General features: G+C 39.4%; 1 protein-coding gene across 1 annotated transcript in view; it reads right to left on the bottom strand.

Moving 5' to 3' along the window:
* Positions 1 to 11,988: 11,988 nt before the first annotated feature.
* The window catches only part of Vps35 (VPS35 retromer complex component), a 30,437-nt gene continuing 17,554 nt past the window's right edge, over positions 11,989 to 24,871 (bottom strand). Inside the window, exons 11-17 of the mRNA XM_038312821.2 lie at positions 22,690 to 22,897; positions 21,435 to 21,590; positions 18,370 to 18,492; positions 14,892 to 15,071; positions 14,065 to 14,304; positions 13,393 to 13,536; positions 11,989 to 12,894 (exon numbers count right to left, since the gene is read on the bottom strand). Coding sequence (XP_038168749.1) covers positions 12,715 to 12,894; positions 13,393 to 13,536; positions 14,065 to 14,304; positions 14,892 to 15,071; positions 18,370 to 18,492; positions 21,435 to 21,590; positions 22,690 to 22,897 — 1,231 coding nt within the window. The 3' untranslated portion in view covers positions 11,989 to 12,714. The remainder of the gene's footprint in view (positions 12,895 to 13,392; positions 13,537 to 14,064; positions 14,305 to 14,891; positions 15,072 to 18,369; positions 18,493 to 21,434; positions 21,591 to 22,689; positions 22,898 to 24,871) is intronic.

The raw sequence follows: 24,871 nt of genomic DNA, 5'->3' as shown, positions 1-24,871 counted from the left end.
AGGAAGGTGAGCAACCAAACTGACAAGGCTCACAGTGAGCCTGTCCATGCCGTAGAATCAAAGCCCATCGCCATTGTCCTTGGCTTCTCAGTCAGCCTCCACTGTCAGCCACATTCAGAGAGTCTGGTTTGATCGCATGTTCCATCAGTCCCATTCCAACTGGTCTTGGTGATCTCCCGTTAGTTCCGTCCCACCGTCTCAGTGGGTGAACGCACCCCTCACGGGCCTGACTTTCTTGCTCATGATCTCCCTCCTTTTGCTCCTCATCAGGACCTTGGGAGCTCAGTCCAGTGCTCCTATGTGGGGCTCTGTCATTTTCTCCATCCAATGCCAGGTGGAGGTTCTATGGTGATATGCAAGATATTCATGAGTATGGCAATAGGATCTGGACATTTCTGCTCCCTCTCCTCAGCTGCCCAAGGAACTAGCTGGGGGCATCTTCCTGGACACCTGGGAACCCCTCTAGGGTCAAGTAAAGATGAACATGGGATGTACTCACTCATAATTGGTTTCTAGCCATAAATAAAGGACATCGAGCCTATAATTCATGATCCCAGAGAAGCTAAATAAGAAGGTGAATCCAAAGAAAAATATATAGTTATCCTCCTGGATATTGGAAGTAGACAAGATTGCCGGACAAAAAATGGGAACTTAGGGGTGGGGTGGGGTGGGGTGGGGGGATGGGGGGTTGGGGAGAGAAAAGTGTGAAGTGGAGGATGGGGAGAGCTTGGGGGAATAGGATGGTTGGGATATAGGCAGGGTGGATATGGGAACAAGGAATTATATATCTTAATTAAGGGACCCATTTAACCTCTTATACCTGCTTTTAGTCACTGAGTCTATCCTGTCTCTCACATTTTATCAATTAAAACATGCCATGTTCAACTCTCTCTCTCTCTCTCTCTCTCTCTCTCTCTCTCTCTCTCTCTCTCTCTCTCTCTACCTGTGGATCAGCCTCTCTCTCTACCTGTGGATCAGCATTTCAAACTCTCAGCTACTTCTCCAGAAACATGTTTGTCTGAGTAGTGACATTCTTCCCATGAATGATTAATGGACTAACATCTGAAACTCTAAGCAAACCCACAATTAAATACTTTCTTTTTCTAAGAATTGCCTTGGCCATGGTGTTTCCTAACAGCAATAAAGCAGTGACTAAGATAGTAGTTGGTACCAGGGAGCACGGTATTGCTATAAAAGGCCTGACTGTACTATTTATTGGTAGAATATGGAAGATTTGGGGACTTCAAACTACAAAAGTGGTTGAAATCTTTAAGTGGGGCTTCATGGATCATCCTAGTAAGAGTATGGAAGACAATTAAATGGTCCTGGCCATATTCAGGGAGGATTTTTCTTATTCTGTTCCTTGAATCACCCTGAAATCTTCTGTAGAAATATGATTTCAGAAACACCCATAAGTAATGACTTCCTACTTCCCATAGTATCCCTCAATCTACTCAAGCTGACACTAAAACACAACCGTGACTTGTGCAAGCCCAAAGCCACCCTGGAAGGATTCACACTCCTATCACACGAGGTGCTGTCAAGTCCCAAAGCAGTGGATATGGTCGTATAATTTTCACGCATTAAAAGGGAGAGTAACCATCTATTGTTCCTTTAAAAATTCTAGGGCTGGAATGATGGCTCGGGGGTTAAGAATGCTTTCTATTCTTACAGAGGACCCGAGTTTGGGTCTTAGCACCTATGTTGGATGGATCACAACTGTCTGTAACTCCAGTTCCATGGAATCCAGTGTCCTCTGCTGGCCTCCAACTGCACATACACACACACACACACACAGAGAGAGAGAGAGAGAGAGAGAGGAGAGGAGAGAGAGGAGGAGAGAGAGAGGAGAGAGAAGAGAGAGAGAGAGAGAGAGAGAGAGAGAGAGAGAGAGAGAGAGACAGAGAGACAGAGAGAGAGAGAGAGAGTATATAAATTTAAAACCAAAACAATTCTACCAAGGCAGAAACAGATATGGCAGAGTTCATAGTTCTGCAGACATCAGAAGTTTATAAATCACCTGTTATGTAGATTTGGACAAAAGATAAGGTGATAAAGAGGAATAATTATAAAAAGTCAGCTTTATAACTAACTTCCAGAAGCACACATAGTAAAACTTCCAAGACTTTAAAAGTCTTAATGTGACTGTTTGGAGCCTGAAGTGATGCCAATCAGATATACACAGAATAGAAGGGCGGACTCTGAGATTGCTACTTGCATAGCCCTGGGTGGACATTTCCCTTCCTCATTACCCCTGCTCTCTTCCAGGAACAGGGTAATGGCAGACACACTTCTTGTCCCAACCACTATTGTGGAGTCATAATGAACTTAACAAACAGGGAACATGGAAATAGTAAAAATGGATGCTATCTATTGAACATATGCTGTTTCTATAGCTTAACATGTTATTTAGTTTATATATAAAGTCTATGAAGTTTCCAAAATTAATATATCAGAATTAAAGTCTATATATTTGGTTTCTTGCCAAGTGGTATGTTAGTCCATTTTTAGTCATGGACAAAGTATGTGAGAAAAGGAAACTTAAAAGGAGAAAAGAATTTATTCTGACTTATAACTTCAGGTGTAGTTTCTGTGTGGTTATTTAGAGGCTAAGCAGCCAGGGACCAACAAGTGGCCCCTCCTCTATCATGCCAGACTTTGTTGATTCCCCATGGAGTCCTCTCTGAGGACTCGATGGGGATGGGAGGAGAGGGGAAGAGGAGGAGTGGAGTGAGGGGGAACTGTGGTTGGTATGTGAAATGAATAAAAAAATTAAACAAACAGGAAAAAAAAAAACCTTAGCTTTAAAGACAGGTACTATCTTAGAGGATGGAAAATGTATCCAAAGCATATGGACCTGGACAGCAAACAGGTCAGTTGTCATCCTAGTGATTGACAAAATAGATTTCAAACCACTACTGGTCAGAAGCAATCAAAATAGGCATTTCTTTATAATCATGGGAATAATTAACCAAGAAGACATTACTATTCTAAATATGTATGCACAAAACTGCAAGACACCCATGTGCTGGCTAGTTTTTTGTCACCTTGAAATTAGCTAGAGTCATTTGGAAAGAAGGACTCTCAACTGAGAAAACACCTGCATAAGATTGACCCCCAACCACCAAACCCCAGAAACCCTGGAGCAGCTTCCCCACACCTGCAATCATCTCCCACTGCACCTAAGACCACCAGAGACTTGGCTCTGATTGTACCTGGAGAGGAGCTCCTAGAATCACATCAGCGACTACCAGAGGGACAGCCCCACCTACACCAGGAAGAAGAGTGACCACCTAATCCATAGGTCCCAACTGCACCACTGGAGGTAGAGAGATCCCCTGAAATGCAGGTCCCACCTGCACCCCTTGGAGAAAGAGATGGGGAGGTGTCAATGCAAGAATACATTCAACAAGATAATGAGCAATATGGCAACACCTGAACCTAGTGGTCCTAAAAAAGGAATATCTGAACATCCTAACCCAGAAGAAGCAGAAGAAACATTCTTAAATATAACTTTATGAAGATAATAGAGACCCTTAAAGAGAAAATGAAATTTTTTTCTTAAAGAAATAGAGGAAAAGATAAAAATAGAAGAAATCAATAAATCTCCTAAAGAAAGCCAAGGAAAAATAATCAAACAGGTGAAGAAAACAGTTCAAGACTTAAAAATTGAAATAGAAACAATAAAGAAAACACAAACCAAGGATATTCTGAAAAGGGGAAATCTGGTTAAATAGACAGGAACTACAAATGCAAGCATAAACAACAGAATACAAAAGATAGGAGAGAGAATCTCAGGAGTTAAAGATACAGTAAAAGAAATAGAGTCATTGGTCAAAGAAATATTAAATTCAACAAATCCTTAACACAAAATATCCAGGAAATCTGGGACACTATGAAAAGACCAAACCTAAGAATGACAGGGATGGAAGAAGAACTCCAGCTCAAAGGCACAGAAAATATATTCAACAAAATCATAGAAAAAAATTTTCTTACCTAAAAGAGGATATGAAGGTACAAGAAGCTTACAGCACAACAAATAGACTGGACCAAAAAAGTCCCCTCACCACATAATAGTCAAAATACTAAACATACAAAATAAAGAAGGAATATTAAGAGTCACAAAGGAAAATACCAAGTAACATATAAAGGTAGACCTATCAGAATTATGCCTGACTTCTCAATGGAGACAATGAAAGCCAGAAGGTCCTGGGCAGATGTGCTGAAGACACTAAGAGACCACAGATGCAAACCTAGACTACTATACCCAGAAAAGATTTCAATCACCATAGATGAAGAAAACAAGATATTCCATGACAAAACCAGATTTAAACAGTACTTATCCATAAATCCAGCCATACAGAAAGTACTAGAAGAAAAACTCTTGTGGACCTTAGCCCAAATCTTCAGATGTGAGCATAGAACCTGGAGTAACCATAGAAACCAGGAAAGCAAAAAGGGACTGGTGCGTGTGCGTGTGTGTGCGTGTGCTTGTGTGTGTGTGTGTGTGTTAAGTACAGAAAGTGGCACTGCAGGACAGAGATGATATAAAGAGAGACATGGGGAAGATGAGGGGCATCGCTGGGAAGAGGGGAGGTCAGTACAGAAGGTAGGGAGTAAGGAGAATAAATAATATTAAAGCACAAGGGGGCTGGAGAGATGGCTCAGCCACTAAAGGCTAGGCTCACAACCAAAAATAAAAAAAAACATGAGGAATATTATTTTATATTTATCTAAAGTTAAGTATAATACACGTAAGTGTATGTGTATTTCCACACACATAGTTTAAATGAAGTTATCCCACTTGGAATAATATTGTTTCCACAAAGAGCCATCGACTATATAACAAAACCCCAGTACCAAGCATGAGGAACATTTCAAGCTATTGGTCAGGTGAGTCCAAGAGACTCCTAAAACAGTAGAAACTATTGCTGCTGCCCTTGGCTCCCTGTCAGAAGTGGAAAGTAAGTTTATATTGCAGAAGACAACATGCACTTCTGACACAGAACTCAGGAATTAAAAGTGGATTAGACCTGAGTACCTCCTCCATGGAAACGAGGGGATACTGTAGTACAGAGAGTCAAGAGTCCCACCCGGCCGGGACACCTATGAACCACAACAATGGAGCAGCATGGCAGGATAGTCAGAAAAGTATAACAATGACACTCATATCTTGGCAATACCCACAGCTGTGTTGGACTCAACAGGAAGGAAATCGTGCATGTACTGGAAGCACAACCTTTTACCCATGGCTCGTGAGGTCATGGCCCTGAAAGAGAACCTACTACTGCCACTTTCCTAAACCACTGTAATTCCCACCTGCATTCTAAATACCCATCCTTGGAGCCACAGGTAAGTATAGCTCTCACACCTCATCAAAGAAGCTTCTCTTTGCATCAGATGGAGACCACAAGAGAAAGCCACAATGGGGTGCCAAGGTCCTACTAATAAATCTACAACATATCCTCCATACCTCAGGCTCAGAGACCATCATGAAAGAAAAGGCAGAAAGACTGTAAGAACCAGACGACCAGGAGATCTTCTGCAAGACTGTGCCTCCTGGATATGAGAGTGAAGGTATACCCATGAAACCATAGCACCATGGCTGCCTAAACAACACATGAATAAGGACAACCCCAATAGATGTGCTAAAGTAGAAGAAGACCTCAACGGGCCTCATCCTTAGGTGAAAAGCTACAAGCAATTAACTGCCGAAAGGGGGAAATCAGTCATTTATCCCCAGAGATGAGCTCCCTAGTTGGTTAGTCAATACCAAGTAGTCATCCCTGAAAATATACACTAAATGGACTCAGCAGTATTTATATAGTATTTATATAGTAATAATAGTATATAAAAATAATAATTACAGGTAAAGAAGCCATGAATTTGAGAGGAATTTGTGGGAGCATAGAAATGGTTTGGGGAAGGGTGAAAGGAAAGAAATTATGTAATTATATTTTAATTTTTAATTGCAAAAAGAAAAACAAAATTACATTGAGATTTCAATCCTATCTCAGTCAGAATGCCTATCTGTAAAAAGCAAACAACAGGTGCTTGCATGGGTATGGGAAAAGAGAAGCTTCAATTTTAGGGGAGTACAACCTGGTTGGAATTCAGTGTGGAGGTTCCTCAAACACTGGAAATAGATCAGCCATATGATTTGGCTATACTGCTATTGGGCATATTCCACAAGGACTCTATACTATGGAGATACTTGTTCTTCTATGTTCATTGTTCTTTTAAGAGCCAGGAAATGTAAATTAAGCAAAGGAGGTTAGATTCAGGGATTTCTTTCTGAAAAGAAAAAAGGAGGGAATATGAATGGTAGGATAAAAGGGTAAATTATTGAATATACCTTTAAACTAAAAAACAACTCCTAGTCTCAAATTTTTGTACATTGGTATGCATTTTTGTATACTGATATAAATTTAAGATTATTTTTGCTAGAATATACTGGAAGATATTTACCTATACAACTCATTTTAAATTGTAATGCAAAGTTCTAGTCCTTGAAAGCTACTATTACAAACTATTTAGGATACACCCTACTCCACAGATACTTGTCATTCTTGTTCATGTCTTCTCTACTCCGGAGAGCCTGAAAATGGAAACAGCCTAAATGTCCTTTAACTGACAAATGGAAAATGAAGATGTGGTACATATACACATATTAAGATAACAATCAAATTTGTAGTAAGGATTAAAATGTAGACAGAAATAAGCTTTATTTAGCATCATGTATTTTAGACAGATAGGTGATCTTTTAAACACTTCAGAGATCTACAGAATATGGCATTTAAGATGTTTTAATAACATAAGGCTTTTCATGACCATGATTGCTGGCAGCACCAATTTACTTACAAAAAAAGATGATGGGTATCAAAGAACCTCCATATGTAGTTTGCTTTTAATGTGGCAAAGCTAGCCTCTTGGCAAGAAAGTATCCTTGTCTCGACTGTTGACCGTATGCTGTCCAAATTGGACAAGCAGGACACAAAGGAGGTTGACTGCCAAACTATGCCAAGACAGGGTAGGATAGTCCTTCAAAATTCCTACTTTACTGAGAAGTCTGTCAGATATTCTAAGTCCCAAAATTGCAGAGAACTCTTGCATGACTGTCCAGGCAGCCAGCTGTCTCTGTCATTTCTATAGTTTTGAAGTTGTTTGCTCTACACATCCTGCTTACTCAGGTATATTTTATTCTTCTCAGGTCTCTGATGGGGTTTAAATATTATTAGATAGTTTTACCATCTTCTTTGCTACTAAATTCAGAAAACATAAAATAGATGTAAAGTTTATAAAGTTGAAAGACATAAAAGCTTAAGTTGTTTATCTAAGAAAATGTTTTAGGTCAAAAAGATATTTTTAGACTAGCAATACAAGTTATGGTAGAAAGTGGTTTAGGGATAAAACTTTGGATTCACCAAGATAGGATAGATAAAAGAGTATACTCTCCAAATCTGCCAAATACAAATGAACTGGACATTGTGAATGTAATGCTTACCTGATAATTGTTCTCATTGTATATAGCTCCAGAGTTAAAACCTTTCCTTTTTATTTAACCAATACTTGATAATTGTTCTTATTGTATATAGTTTCACTGTGTTAGAGTTAAACCTTTCCCTTTTATTTAGCCAACAACTGATAATTGTGCCTACTGTATATAGTTTCACTGTATTAGAGTTAAAATCTTTCCTTTTTATTTAGACAATACCTGATAATTGTTCTTATTGTATATAGTTTTGCTATGTTAAAGAGTTAAAAAAAACTTTCCTTTGTATTTAGACAAAAGGGGGAAATGCTGTGGGATATTTGATTGTACTGTGACCCTCTAACACTCATCATGATACACACACACACACACACACACACACACACACACACAGTATTTTTTAAAGATATAGCTGTAGGTAAGGACTTTTTGAATAAGAATCCAATTGCACATGAGACAGACAGACAGACAGACAGACAGACAGACAGACAAAAATTTACAAGTAGAACCTTCAAAAATTAAAAGGCTTCTACACAGCAAAAGAAACTATCAAGCAAGTGCAGAAGTAGCCTAGAGCATGGAAGAAAATATTTCCAGCTATACATCTGATAGAGAATTAGTAGCCAGAATACACAAAAAAAATTCAAGAAACTAAACACCAAAGAACAACTCACACAGATAGATGAATGAATGAATGAATGAATGAATGAATGATAGGTAGGTAGGTAGGTAGACAGACAGACAGATAAGGACTATGGTTAGGGTTGGAGATATCAGTCAGTTAGATACACTTGTTATTATAGAGGACACAGGTTCAACTCCCAGCACCCATACAATGGCTCACAACCACCTATAACAGGTTTTAGGGGATCTAACACCCTCTTCTGACTTTTGAAGGCACCAAGCACACACATGCTACTTAGACATACATGTAGGAAAGGCACATACATAATACACACCTATACACAAAAATGAATAACTGTTAAGGCCTATGGAACTAAAAAGGAATTTCTCAAAAGAAGTACAAATGGCCAGTAAGCATCATCACTAGCCATCAGGGAAATGCTGATGAAAACTATTTTGAGCCGGGTGGTGGTGGCACATGACTTTAATCCCAGCACTTGGGAGGCAGGAGGATCTCTATGAGTTCAAGGCCAGCCTGTCTACAGAGCAAGTTCCAGGATAGCCAAGTCTACACAGAGAAACCCTGTCAAAAAAAAAAAAAAAAAAAAAAAAAAAAAAAAAAAAAAAAACCACCAAAAAAACCCCCAGCAAAACAAAAACAAAAAAAACCAAAATAATTATTTTGAAATTCCACCTCGCCCCAGTCAGAACAGGCATCAAGATGGAGCGTGAGGACCTTGAACTTCCCACAGGGCAGGGAACCCTGACTGCTCTTTGGACTGGAGAGAGAGGGGAAGGGGTAATGGGAGTAGGGGGAGAGAAATGAGAGGAGGTGAAAATTTGTAGTAATAATAATAATAATAATAAATAATGAAAAAAAGAAATCAAATGCAAATTCACAGCTGGTAGGGGTGTAAATTGGTGCAGCCACTATGGAAATCAGCATAGAAGGTCCAAAAAAACCTAGAAATAGATGTGTCACATGATCCAGCTGTACCACTCCTGGACATGTATCCAAAGGACTTTATAACCTACTAGAGCAGTGGTTTTCACCAATGGGTCATCACACTTTTGGGGGGTCAAAGGACCCTTTGACAGGGGTCCCTAAGACTACCCTGCATAAGAGATATTTACATTATGATTCATGTAATGTAAAATTACAGTTATGAAGTAGCAAAATTAGTTATGAAGTAATAACAAAAATAATTTTAAGGTTGGAGAATCACCACATCATGAGGAACTATATTAAAGGTTTGCAGCATTAGGAAGGGTGAGAACCATTGTCCTAGAGACAACTGAACATTTATGAACATGGTGCTCTATTCACAATAGCCAGGATATGCAATCAGCCTCAATATAACTAATCGAATGGATAATAAAAATGTGCTTCATATTTACTTTTATTGAGTCATAAAGTAAAATGAAACTTAAAATTTGCAGGCAAATAGACATAAATGCAAAAAAATTATACTGAGATAACCTAAGATCCCAGGAACAAATGCCCTCAAGTTCTCTCTCATCTGTGGGTCAAGCAAATTTTTAGATTTGTGTGTTTAACTTTGAATGTCTGCACAGGTCAGGAAGACAGAAAGGATCCACGAAAGGGCAGAGTTAAGCTTTAACTAGGGGCTAGAATACATGTTCATGTGATATTAAAGTAGAGGGAGGTATAATGGTGGCTAATGGTTTAAGTAAGAATGGGAGTAGGAATTTGAAGCAGTATGTGTGGACAATGCTGTTCCGAGAAGACATGATTATTAAATGAAAATGAGATGCTTCCCTACAAGTTATTTGTCAAGGTGGCCCAAGGCACTCAAAACAGCACAGGCTATTGTCATTGCTCTTGCCCACCACAGCTGGAAATAAGGATGATAAGACCTTACTGAAGAACACACATTGTTTCCAAGACAGATAAATCAAGCTGAACTGGCCTGGAAACTTCCTCCCTAATGGCTAGCTTCTATAATGCTAGAAAGTGCTTGCCCCTGAGGCAGGGCAAGGGGTGTTAAAAAAAAAAAGGACTTACACAGCAAGGGACGCTGCATGCTACAATACCAACCTGCCAGGCAAGGTATGCCTACGAGAGCAATAATGGCATGACTGTTCGGGTGTTAACCAACTGTTTTTGAATCAGATTTGAGGCCTGGTATTATGAGCCTTGTGAAGCTCATGGCTGTGACAGCAACTGTCTTCCAAATATTTGTTTATACCCAGATTAGTGCTGCTTTCAACTTTGGTCACAGAAGCTTCTTTTTATGATGGGAAAAAGCCAATGCAAATATAAGTGCTCATAGTGCTGAGACATGTCTATCAACTTCCCACCTCAACCCCCTCACCCTAAGGTTCAGGGAACATTGCAAAGAAAGGGGGCAGGAAGAAATAGGAGTTGTAGGGTGTAAAGTAGTGTCTTCTCAGCAGGGCATGGATTGCCCTGCAGAAAAAGGGGGGCAGGAAGAATTAGGAGTTGGAGGGTATGAAGTAGTGTCTTCTCAACAGGGCATGATTGCACTCAGGAACTCACATCTACCGTCACTGTATACGATGATCAAGCCAGTCGCATTCCAACATGGTTGGCAGAGCTTCCCTAACTGAGGAGCTGTTGGCAGTTGATGGCTGCTGGGGAAGAGGGACTTTTCTTCTAGGGTGTAGGTCCTAATAAGTTACCCTGTTCCACACCCATGAGCATGCAGGCAGCACTCACCACTCAGTGGGTTATTTGGGGACAAAAAAAAGTGGATATGGTGTGTGCTTAAGATATATTGTATACTTGTATGAAATCCCCAAAGCATAATTTAAAAATATTCTTAACAATGAGGGGCACACGGTGGAAGAGGCCTGCAATTCTAACACAGAGGAATAAGATGCAGAAGGTTATTTAACCTATTTAAAGAAAACAAAAGATGGAGTATAATTCTCTTTTTTAGCATGGGCTAGATTTCCAAGATCAGGTCATCAAAAGATATCGTGGTCTCCCCCTTGTTCTTTCCGGGGATATCATGTTAAAAGACCCGTAAGTCACACTGTGGAAAGGGCCATGGAACAAAAACTAAAACCTCCAGCTTACAATCATATGAGTGCACGGAGATGTCAGTCACAACCAAACCTTCGGGTGACAGCAGCCAAAAGTGTGATAAAACATGCTGGCCTAGAACCCAAGCTGAGCTCTTCCCAAATTCCTAATCCAGACTATCACGACCCACAGCTGAGGTCCTGACAAGGGTGCCAAGGAAATGAAAAGAGAACGGACAGAAACAGGCACAGGAAAGCTGGGACCAGGTGGGGTAAGTTACCTGCCCAAGCAGCCCCAGACCTCATAGTGATTTCTAGGTACAGCACCGTGTAAGGGAAGCAGTCTCTGTAGGTGAGAGACAAACACCAAGGAGAACGCTGCAGGCGCCAATTGTTCATAACACTCAGATTCTAGGGGAAGCTTTGCTAGTCCTTGCGAGCCCCACCAGGTAAGGCTTTACCGCTCTGGTGGAGATGAGGCACTGCAGTCTGTGAATGGGAGTCCCTATGTAAGCAACATATTCACTCAGGACTTCTTCCTCCAACCCCTACAATGGACAATGATGACATGGGTGTCTTTGGGCAGTCTCCGGAGTGTCTTTTACACATGGTTAACTACACAAGAAAAGAGCCTTTAGGGCTATTATGGTAACTCATCATGCCCTAACAAAGAAGGTGTGCTAGAAGAAGGTAATTAGCTGTAAATGTATGAGAAGTAACAGATGGCACCTTGTTTTCACTAAGTGCTTAAAATGAGAGTTAAATAAGAGGATTCCATAAGTGTAAGAGACTACATGGCACCCCACAGGTAATCTACTAGAGTTCCCTTTATCATTTGTACAAAAACCAAGAAAGATCCAAAATTGTTAACAGCAACTTTATTATTTCACTGATGAAAAAGTTGTAATTGATGCATTTCACATAAATTTACAATAGTGGAAGTTATACATAAATTACATTAAGTCACAAAATTTCTATTTCATAGAATCAAATTACGTCAATGTATCAGGACGATGACATAGTTCTTAATGGATAGCTGAGTCCAAATATGCAAAATATAGCTTCTGCTTTTGACCATGGTGCTTTAAAATTCTTCAGCATGCATTAATATATTCTAGTTGTAGGGAATATATTACACGTAGGCTTTATCTTGCATTCAGGAACAGCCCAAGCTGAAGTTCACACAGTACTCCTGTCCTTTAAAGTAAGCTCAGAGAGGCCCAGAGAACAAATGAACAAGTATGTCTGGTTAGTACTTCATTAATAAAGAAAATACACAATCAACAATGCAACAAAATAAGGAAAGAGAGCTCCATTAGTAGCCAGGTTAAGTGGGTTTTGCTTTCAATTTTCACAGATCACAAGAGGTTTAAAGAGCAGATCAGTCATGCTACTTGGGGTGATCAGACAGAGTTAAACAATTATGAAGTGAGTTAAGGTCCTGAAGGTGTCTGGAGGTGCTGGGTAAACACATCACAGGTAAGGAATGGGAAACCTACCTCAGCATTTCTGAAAGGCACAATCTATGGAAGGGAGACCTAGTAAAGCCCTTTCTGGTGGGTAGAAAGGAATTGCTGAGCTGTCTTCTTTTAAAGGATGAGACCTTCATAGATTGGCCCCTCAGACTCTGGTGATTCCCGCCTTGAGCGCAAATGCTCCAACGTGTTATGAAAATGCTTGTTAATTTGCTCTGTTTCCTCACTGGACTCAAGATTTGGGAGATCTTCTCGAATCTTTTGAATAAGTTGATTCAAGACCTGAATTGTTACCTACAAAAAGAATAATTTTGTAGCAGGCATGTATCACAAAAAGACAATTTAGTAGCACAGTTGTGAGGAACTTGTATTATTTTCATCAAATACCTGAGTAATTATGAAAAAGGTATGAGTATAAAATTCCAAGTTTAAGCAACAACTATTAGCTCTTCATTAAGGGCAGAAAAAGAATTGTAAAAACTCAAAATACAAAGTAACATAAACCAGCAAAAAAAAAAAAAAAAAAAAAAAAACAAAATTGTATTTAAGCTAAAAATCTTACTGAATACGACAATGCTACAAATGGATGCTGCCTTCAGGAAGACTCTGAACCGCTATACAATAACAAACCAAGTCCACACAATGCTAATGTGTACTTGGTATTGTTTTACTTGCACAGTCTGTGCAGACTCTGGAGAATGGAAGAAGGTCACAAGTAGAGTAAGCAAAGTCAAATTTTCACAAATGAAACAGAGTATCAAGTCTACAGAAAGAAAGAGCTATTTCACCTACCGCATCATTTTCTTTCTCATAGAAATAGATGTACCGATTCAGAATCTCTATAAAGAGCTGAACTTGTAGCGAGGGGTCCATGCACTGATTTGCTATTTTTAGAGCCTTCTTTAGGCACTCCATAACCCTTTTGCCTCCATGAAGCTAAAATACAGGGCAGAAAATATGGAATGGATTAATAAATGAGAACTGTCCTATTTTCCCACCATCAAAGATACACAATGCTATAAGGTTTTATGCTATAATTGGACACAACAAAATGAAACCCTAAAACAAACCAGACAACTGTATTTAAAAACAAAACTGCTGGCAGGTATGGTGGCATACACCTAAATTTAATCCCAGCATTAGGGAGGCAGAGGCAGGTAGATGGGTCTCTGTGAGTTCAAGGCCAGCCTGTCTACAAAGTGAATTCCAGAACAGTCAAAGCTCCATACCAATATCCCCATCTCAAAACAAACCAAAAGAAAATAATAACCAGTGGTAGACAAGCTGCTGTAACCATATCATTATAGTAGACTCTTTTACTACCCATTCACTTCCTCTAATAAAGCAAAGCAACTGTCTTTGTCAGAATTCCAAGCACCCAATGTTTCATTTCCAAAGCACAAAACCAAGTGGCCAATCCCCACTACTAATTCTACCTCCTGTAACAGTCAAGAGGAACCTTACCTCCTCCCCATTTTTGTCTGTGTTTCGACCAGACCAAAAGAGATGTGCACATGTGCTCACAGCTCGGCCTTGATCTGGTTTCTTCAGAAGTTTTGATGCAGCAAGAGCACACTGAGTTCTCAAGGGCTCATGATTCTCCTCACTGAAGCACTTCATCCTCTCAAAAGTACCAATGATCAAGGTGATAGCAGCCAGCTGTGCTTTAGAGTCACTGATCTCATCTTCATATAGAGAAAATGCCTGGCAAAGCATAGAACAAAGAATATTCAGGAACCACCCATCAACAGGAGCATTTTCCAAAGTTCTTCAGAACAAACCCACTCTGAGATGGTCTAGGACGTTCACACTGGTGCATGCTGTACCTTCCAGTGAAGAGGCATAAGCTGAGCCAGCGCAGAAGGCTGCCAACTGAACTAAGCATAAAAACTTTGTTCATGAAACACTTTTGCCACTACCTGTCAGTCAATCTTGGGTTCCTTCTGTCCCCAGCAACTCAACGCTTTGCTGCTCTACACAATGTGACTACCATACAAAAAAGTTTCCACATGATCAGAAGTGTTACAAGATTATATTACAAGATAAGAGTGCCAGGCATAGTGGAGCATGCCTTTAACCCCAGCATTCAGGAGGCAGAGGTAGGTGGGTCCCTCTGAGTTCCAGGTCAGGCTGGTCTAAAGAGTGAGACCCTGTCCAAAATAAATAAATAAATAAAATAACATAAAATAAAATAAACCAAGAACACCAAGTGCATTACCTCAAAAATAATGGAGCAGTGACTGAACCCAACAAACTGGATCAGACAACTCATGAAGGAAGGCAGAGCTCACCTGGGACATAAATTCATATGCTACTGTTTCATGATTTTCAAAGCCAATTTCTCCAGCAGCTAGCGCTCCTTGAAGAAAGAGTCTCAGCGGTAATTCAGCCAGCTCAGCTTTGATCAAAGCACTAATAGTCTGGTGAGCAAATGAAAAAATCTTCTGGCATTTCTTTTCCCACTTGTCATCCTAAAATAGCAAAAACATGATACTGAGTTCAAGATCAATTTATTCATTTTATTGAAAAATTCTAAAGGAGCCTGTAAGCAAAAGCACCGAAGTTCAGTTTTTAAGTCCTTTTTCTTCTCTCTCATTTATGAAACACACAAGTAAACCAAACAAGATGTCTCCTTAAAAACTAAACACATCTAAAGCTGCTGCTTCTGAAATTTATGGAGATCTAATATTTGTTTTTTGATCAGAAAGAAACACATCCTTAAGCGGAGGAAAATACACACAAGAATTTGGAAAATAAAACCATTCCTGGTAACACAGTTATATAAAAGAGATAAATGTATAGTTTTGCAGTCTATTTGTTTTAAAGCAGATCACTGAAAAATAGTTAAAACGGGGTTCATACTATAATGATTTGTATGCAACTTCCTGTCAAAACAAGTTTCCTCATAATACTAAGTTATTTAATATTATTTTAACAAGAAACTATTCCATCAACTCACTCATAGTCTAAGTGGTTATACTTTTCCCCTTTAAAACTATACTGAATGGTCAGTAGACACAAAGGTTTAAGACCCTAATTATGTGCCCAGCGCTATGAAGAAAGGTACAAACAGTTGCCACAGAAGCCAGACAACCTGAGCTCAACTCTGGAACCCCTGTAAAGTGGAGGGAGAGAACCAACTCCATAAACCAGTCCTTCACTCTCCACATGTTTACCATGGCAAATGTAACTGAGTTTTAAAAAAACTCCCTGATTATTTCCTTAGTGTAAAATCTTAGAAGAATTACTGTATTTTTAACACTACAATTACACACTGGCAGTTTACTAAAAATACAGTGCTCACAATTCTACCATACTGGATTACACTCTCGATATGACATTGCCATTGCTGAAAATAGTTTTTCTTTTCCCTTCGCTAATCTAATTTCTAGAAAGTTGTAAATACCAGCGTTACACCATCCAAACTTCTGTAAAATCATTAAGTTCTCTTTACTTTTAAAAGATTACAGTAAGACTTGTTACAAAGATTGAAGGCAGTAATTCAAGTACATAGTTCTTGTTGCAATATAAACGCTGGTTGCTATTTCGGGAAAGGGGTCTCAAATCCTTGTTTTCCCTTTTTCTTTTTTGTTGGTCCCCAAATTCTTCATCTGATAACACTGCAGAATTCGCCAGCCACTGGTCTGCTCCTGGCAGCTTTCGACTAGACATGTGGGGTAACTAGTTACTACACTCGTGTACTGTCTTCCAGGACCCCCATGCTGTCACTATAGGCGGGGTCTCTTTCTTTCAGGGATGAGTCATGTTGCAGTGTGTCTATGCACTCATATGTAGTACACTCAACAGTGGGTTTTCATTATTCATCACTGATGTGTTTGGCCATTCTGGTACTTTGGAATTGTGTGATAGTTCTATTTGAAGGGAAGAGCTGCTGGGCAAACTGCTGGCCTGGTTCATGTTAAGAGCTACACTTCAGGCCTACTGTTAATGTTCGGGGCAGTCTCCGTGCTGCCTTCTATTGTGGCTGTACTAACTTACACTCTCACAATTAGTGCTCCCTTTTCACCACACCATGATCCACTTGTTTGTGATGCCAAAGACTAATCCTACAGTCGTGTACATGCAGAGCAGATAGCCTAACAATGGGGCTATATTCCCAGCCATTCTCCTGTCTCTTTGATAATAGTCCACTAAAGATGAGCCATACATCACTGTACTTTCTAACTGCATTTCCGTCAAATTAATAATAGTCAGCATCTATTCAGGGACCCATCTGCCATCTGTAACTACTCCTTGGAGAAATCTGTACTCAGGTCCATTGTTGTTTCTTTGTTGTTTCAGAGACAGGATTCCATTCTACAGCCCAGGCTGGCATCCAGCACACATTTTTAGATCAAACTATTTATTTTCTTACTGTTGAACTGAGTTCGTTATTTTGTTTTATATGGTGTTAAGATTTATTTTTATTTTATGTGTGCTCTGCTTTCATGTATATTAATATACTATGTACATGCTTGGTGCCATAGAGGTCAGAAGAGGAACTAGATAACTCATAACTGGAGTTAAAGATAGTAGTGAGCTACCATGTGGGTTCTAAGGATCAAACCCAGGTCTTCTGCAAGAGTGACAAGCACTCTTAACCACTGAGCCATTTCTCCAGTTTAGCGTTCCTTATTTTAGAACTAGCCCTCCTTATCAAATGTATGGTTTATAAAATGTTTTAGTTTTATACAACCCATTTGTCCAATTTTACTTTTGTTACCTATGCTTTTTAGTACTCTCACCTTAAAAAAAAAAAAATCAATGACAAGACCATTTCTTAAGCTATTTTGAGTTCAGGGGGAGGGGGGGGAGACAAAGATCTAATTCCATTCCATTAATATTATAGCCTGTGCTTTCTCCCTTGTCTTTCTGGCATAATAATAAGGATTAAGAGAAGGCCATGGTGGCTCATGCTCTTAATCCCAGCTCTCCAGAGGCAGAGGCAGGCAGAGCTCTGAATTCGAGGCCAGTATGTGCTACAGAGAGAAACCTTGTCTTGAAAAAAGTCAAAAACAAAAATAAGCTGATCATACATGATTGGCTTTCTGGATCACTCTTCAGTTCTACTGGTCTGTTTGGATGGATTTCTATTAGTACTATAACATTTTGATCATTACAGCTTCATAATACGGCCACTTTTATTGTTATAGTAATGAACACCTAGTCATAAGTGCTGGAAAACAGAATAGAAGCTATCGTAACAAAAACCCTACCAGTATGCAAGCTGGTAAGAATATTAAGGGGAAAAATGTTTTAGAAAGTATTAGAAAATTAAGTTTACTGAGTTTTATTCCTTAACATAAACCTGGATGTTCAACTTTCATGTATATGAGACTGAGGTATTTTCTTTAAAACTATACCACTAATGATAAGCCCTAATTCTGTTTTAGGAAGAAAAATAATCACAGGGAAAGTTGCATAAAACTCCTAACATTATTGATTGCAAGTTTTTTGAGAAATGATTATGTAACACTGGACCTATCACTAGGCAAAGTGAACCTGATTTAGAACCTAAGAAGTTTCAGCATCAATCTGAATTGACCGAGTCACATAATTCCTAGTGTTATGTGATCCCTCAGCCAGTGTCTGTTTCACAGGGTCAGGAGCTCACAGCAAAGAGTGAGTAATGAAGGAATCAGGAGTTCCTGAAATGGGACCTGATACTATTATCACTATTTGTGTGTGTGCTTGAGCTTTTCTACAACTTCGAAGAGACAGTAAGGAATATGGGAAAAAATGTAGTGACATATTTCAAAGTAAACCCACCACTTGAGAATTCTCTTTGTATCGAAAAGCCAGCTGGTAAGCTGCAAACACCAAAGGTGGCAGTGTGAAGCGAATCCGTTGATTTCCACCAGCTCCAAAATGTTTTCTTGCTGTATTCAAAATCTGACAAAGAAAGAAAATTAAAAATATTTTTTCCACACTAGGATCACTTGTTTACAAAATTACATAGGAGCTCTCTAATCCTTACTGTCACCATTTTGTGACACACAGTCTTTTTAGAGGTACACACTTCTACATTAACCAGCCTAAAAACACTAACCCGTTTGATTTTTGTGTAAGCTGGAAGCTTACACAAGCTGTATAACTAGCTTAGGTAACTAGCCAAGAGCAAATATTACGTTATTCTCATACACATGTACAACCTAACCTTTGTTAATAAAGAATGTGGGCTAATGGAACAAATCACACTTACATGGAAAGTAGATTCCCGTACTCTCTACTCTGTGTTGCTGCTGAGCAACAGCTGTTGAAACATTCCACTCTGGAGGGAAGTAAACAAGTACCAGATAGCTGAAATTTATAAGACTAACAAAGGCCCCTCCACAAGGTTGTGGAAGCAGTAAATCATGCTGGTGGAGGAGCACCGCCAACCTGCAAGCCGCCTCTAGCTACACAGTGCTCAAAGACTGTAGCTTTGATGAGCGTCATCAACACTGGAGTGGGACTTTCAGTTAGGCCACTGCCATTGAGACAGCCCTGTTGCTGCGAGTAACCCCACCTTCCCACTGCCCATACGCCTGTAAGTAATCCCAATAAACTAACTGGTTGGCCAAATTGGACATTGGTCGAATCATTATTTGGGTCTCCCATCTGTTCCCTATAGGACTGAACAGATGTCTGTGTTGTGTCTCTGGGGGGAAGTGTCACACAACAATTTCCCTCCTTTTAGCCCAATTTTCAGCTGAAAAATGAGGTAGTACAGTCATGTAACTGAATGAGGTAGTACAGTCATGTAACTATTGAAAGATTAAATGACACAGTTTCAATTCTATCATCAATACCTTGCACAAGGTCTGTGCCCGGAAAATGCTGGCCACTACAGAAATACAACAGCTGTGGGGTGTGCAGGGATGCGTCTGTGTCTGTGTGTGCTTTACCAGTAGTAGAATCACTCCCAAAAGCCAAGACCATAAACCGGCTCATAGCTCCAGAAAGGCAGCTATCTGGAGACTGCAGAAGCAAAGCAGCTGCCTTGACACCCTGTAGTTGCAGAAACCTACAGCCTCAAACAACAGGTTATCTAAAGAAAACACCTAACTTGCCCATTCTGTCTTCCCTATCCTTAGCTTCAAAATTCCCAGCTTAAGGCATGTAATCTGTCTTCTCTTGAACTCTGATCATTGAATGACTAGGTCCTATGCCTCATTAAATGGTCAAAATTAGAAAAACCACCTTTCTAGCACTAAATAAAGCCTGCTCTACTTGTAAGAGTTCTTTAAATTCTGACTTTTTAGTTATCAAGATAAACTTAATTCTTATTTATCTTTACAGATAGGTCAACCTCTCTGAGCCCATTCTTATTAAGTACAATACCAATATACTTTAAAAACAGAGCCTTGTGAAACAGATTTATAAATGACTCAGAAAAAATAGGAAACCACAGGACTGGGTAGATGGTGCAGTCAGTAAAATACTTCCTGTGTAAGCTTAAGGACCTGAGTTCAGATCTCCAACATATAAGAAAAGGCCAGGCGTGTCCGTGAAACTGCAATCCCATCACTGGGAAGGCAGAAGCAGGTAGCTCCATGGAGTTCACTAGCCAGCAACACACCCAACAGTGAGCTCCAATGAGAAACCCTGCCTAGAAAATAAAGTGCACAGCGCCTGAGGAAGACACTTGATGCTGACCTCTGACCCCAGGTGCACCTACATTCTCAAACACAAACATATAAATACACACACTAAAGAAGACAACCAAAGAATTCATGAGATAAACATCTAAATATGTAAAACACAATATATTTGGGTCTTTCTTTGATATAGAAGCACACAAGCATAAAACAATCAGCTATAAATCCTATCACATGTGGTAGCAAAAGAAAATGAAGCAATCTCTCTCTCTCTCTCTCTCTCTCTCTCTCTCTCTGTCACACACACACACACACACACACACACACACACACACACACACACAGAGGAAGGGGAAGCACTTAAAATACTCCAGTATTCACACACTGTACTGATCACACAGTGCTCAGTGTGTAACACAGTGCTTAGAACAGCTCTCCCTAGGCCAAATCAAAGACTACTAACAGAAATCACCCTCTCACTTCACAATCATTCACTATCAGATGCCATCATACCTACTTAGGCCACATTTAAATCTTCGTTTCATAAAGATTAACTGAGGACTATGACAAAAGAAAAAGCTTCATCTGATTATTAAGAAGTAATATTAAAGAAAAAGCATACTAAAAAGCGATTCATACTTTTTCATCTGTCAAATAAAAGAATCTTCATATCAGATTTTGAGTTTCATGAAGTTTATTATGATAAGCAACTAGACATTCTAAAAGCACTGTTGAAAAAGAAACAGAACACAGAATAATTATAGAATATCCAACTAAAAGATAGAAAGCTTTTCTGCAATTCTCAGGTTTTCAAAAGAAGTCAGAATACCTGGCTTGTTCCTCACAAGCTCCAACAGTTTAGTTTACTCATTTATATAAAAATAAAATCCCACTTAGGCATGGCAGTACGTACCTAAAATCCCTACACTCAGGACGCTAAGGCAGAAAGATCATGATTTAGAGGTCAACTTGGCCACACTGAGATGTAACTAAAACTAAGTAAGTGTTCTTGTAGACCAGGCTGGCCTTGAACTCAGAGATCCGCCTGCCTCTGCCTCCCGAGTGCTGGGATTAAAGGCGTGCGCCACCACCGCCCGGCTAAGTAAGTGTTCTTAACTCTAGGGAGGCCATGAACTTTAATTCAGTAACAAGTTTAACACCTTGAACTAAGACCGAAAAGGAGTACTACAGCATTTTAAAGACTTCTTGGCTCACTCTGGGTGATAAAAGGTTATAATAAGAGATAACTCATACCAAGTACTGCTGATCAGGATCATCAGACCGTAGAAGATGAATGAATCGGCCAACAAGGCTCTGTTCATCAGCAAAATCTTCCGGATCAGGGTCTTCCACAGGTTGATCTGGCTGATCCTGAATCAACGTGGACACCAAATTCATTATGGAGTCTACCTGCAGCCAGGGAAATAGAAAATGTCAGTGTGGAGCCATCAACAAAGAACGTAACAGTTTCTAACTGCATACTATGAAACAGTACCGGCAAAAAAATTCAGTTTTTGCAAGAAGTTGGTATGAACCAAGTATTGCCCAGCTGTGACCCCTTTAAGCTACATTAACAAATAGTTTGGCAAGATTAGCAATGTTACCAAATAACCAAGAGCTTTCTACTTGGACTTAAGGTTTGTTCCAGAGTAGAATCCATGCTTGGTACTGCAAACCTGGCAAAGAACCAAAGGATTAAGAAGAGGCTCTAGGAAGAACCTATTATTATTTTGCTAAGTGGATGTATATCAAACTGCCTTCTAAATGCTGTGCTTACATCAATTATTATAGTATTTACTCCCTCATTAAATACATTTATTTTTGCCGTGGTTAACAGTTAATATCGGGAAGAAGCTAAATGACTATTGAGTGTTAAACACTAAACAGGACATCTGTATCACAGCTCCTTCGCTACAAGGCTCAGAAAACACTGAAGAAGGTACAGAAAGTCTGTAAGACCCAGGTCAAGGAAAGACTTGTAAAACAGCATCTTCTCACAGCAGCTGTGATTGCCTGCAGGATCAAGCTAGTCAGCACTCATCCTGCATAGGAAGGAAGCTCCCAAGTTGAGGAGCTGTCGGCAAATGATGGCTGATAAAGGAAGGAGAGTCACTTTCTTTGGGGTATGGTCACTGGTAGGTTGCTCATATTCCAGCAGATGACCCTCCACCCATGTACATAGAGACAGCAAGAGTTGAACTTAGTAAGGACATAAAATTGGGAGGAAGTATAGGGGTTATTCCAGAGGCATTGAAAAGAAAAATCAATGTATACATTTATAAACAAAATTCCAAAAAGAGATATGCCAAATGCTAATCAACTTTTGAAAAAAATCAGAGATGTTTAATAATTCCAAGTACATCTCCAATCATTCAACTTCGATAACAAATAAGCTACTTATGGTTTTTATTATTACATTGCCTCCCCCATTTAGTTTCTAAGGCTCAGTCTCTAAAACCTTAACAACCACATCCCCTATTTCCCTAAAACATCAAGTCTATACTCTTACCTGGTCCTGAGAGACGATTTCTGTGTTATAATCCAGAACATTACTAAGCACATAACAGCTCATGCTCTTTCTGGACTCATAGTCGAAGTACTCAAAGAGTGGGTGGAAATGTTTTAGTTTTAAGACTGTTAAGATATTGTTGTAAGTGTCAACAGGTATCTTCAAAAGTCTGGTAAGCTCCTTTGAAACTGCACTACTGGTGGCAATACTATGAAGAGAAAACAGCAACCCTTCCATGAGTAATACTGATTTTGTATACAGACACATAGCACTTGTTTCAAGTATTTTTTTAAAATGTCTTCATTTAGTCAGGCGGTGGAGGTGCACACCTTTAATCCCAGCACTCCAGAGACAGAGGCAAGCAGATTTGAGTTTGAGGTCAGTCTGTAATACAATGTGAGTTTCAGGACAGTCAGGTCTGTTACACAGAGAAATCCTGCCTCAAAAAACAGAAACAAACAAAAACTTCATTTACACATTAAAAGAAAATAGGCCAAATGAATTGAGAAAATGAGCAATACATTCAATCTCTTCTATTTCAAAATGACCTCCTCTCAAGATAAATACAGGCAGGACTGGTGGCCCACTCCTGTAATTCTAGCATTCAGAAGGATAATGGAAGCTCTAAGCTAGCCTGGACTACATAGTAAGATTCCATCTTAAAACAAAACAAAACAAAAAACAGCAGAACAAATCAAAAAAAGGATAAAGATGTCTATTTAAACATTTATACTTCTTTATCTACTACAGTTCTATTGATAATAGTTTCAAATTCATGAACAGAAGTAGGTATAAGGACAATTAAGGTTAACTGTCTACGATTTGGTGTTTCTCAAAAAAATTTTCTTTTCTTTTTTTTCCCTGAGACTAGGTCCCTCTGTGTAACAATCCTGGCTGTCCTGAAACTCACTTTGTGGACCAGGCTGTCCTCCAACTCAGTGAGATCCACCTGCCTCTGCCTCCCAAGTGCTGGAATTAAAGGCATGTGCCACCACCACCTGGCTCAGAAAATTGTTTTAAGTGATACTGTGATTCCTCAGATAACCAACAAGTATTATAAATTCATGAGCAAAGAGAGAGAAAAATGCACACAGAAACCACCCAGAAGAAAGATGTATATGTGGTGACAGTGGGAGAACAGGTTGAATTTAAGGTCGGATCTTACAGAGGAGCACTGGGGGCCGGAACATGTTTTAACATTTATAAGACCTTTAGTTATTTTATTTCCAGTTATTTTATTTTAACTTTGACTTTAAAGCTCATTTTCTGGGGGTAGTGGGAATAAACACATAATTTAATTTTCTCTCATACTTATTGTTAAAGATCTGTACTGTTTCTCTGTCCACAAGAATATGGGAATAACTAAAAGACAAAATATAATAAAGCATGTTGAACCAATGAGTGGGACAAGCAGTACCTCAAAATTACAACTAACTCAGAGGAAAGAAGGAACCCAGCAAGGGTCTCAGGAGACAACTGCTGGGGAAAAGGTAACAGCATCAGAACTGCCCAAAGTGGCCCCTGTAGGGCAGCACAGGTCTAGGTCAGTATGACTGAGGAAGTATACAGTAGGAAACATTATTCTTTCTCTAATAATCTCAAAACCAAAGCTCAGATAAGAGAAATATTTAAATCAGTTTGTTACACTCCAAATAATTTCTTACATCACTAATCTTTTAGCCTAAATTTACACATGTCCTTGTTTTTCACCTTTTTCTTTTGGGGTGGGGAAAAATACTGTTTGATGCTCTTTTCCCTACTAGTTTAAAAACTAGCTTATTCCTGAGGCTGAAGAGATAGCTCAATGGGTAAGAACACTGTTCTTAAAGAAGATCCAGGTTCAGTCCCCAATATCCACATGGCAGCTCATAACTGCCTGTAACTTCAGTTTCACGGGTATCCAATCCCCTCCTTCTGGCCTCTGCAGGTACCAGATACATACATGGTATATACACTCTCTTAGGCAAAGCATTTATACACATAGAATAAAACGGTAAAGACAAAACAAGATAAAAACTAGCTCGTTCATATATAGGAAGGATCTGAAGACTGCCTACAGACCATATGGGCCATGGACCACTACTTCATTACAGTATACAACCATGTAAGCAGCTACAGAAACTTCTACCCTGTTTAGCACCACACAGGACAATCTCTGCACAAACATCAAACAAGACAAATG

Source organism: Arvicola amphibius, chromosome 15 (assembly GCF_903992535.2).
Source record: "Arvicola amphibius chromosome 15, mArvAmp1.2, whole genome shotgun sequence".
NCBI lineage: Eukaryota > Metazoa > Chordata > Mammalia > Rodentia > Cricetidae > Arvicola > Arvicola amphibius.
Note: the sequence above shows the minus strand (reverse complement) of the source record. Positions and strands in the feature narration are given on the sequence as shown.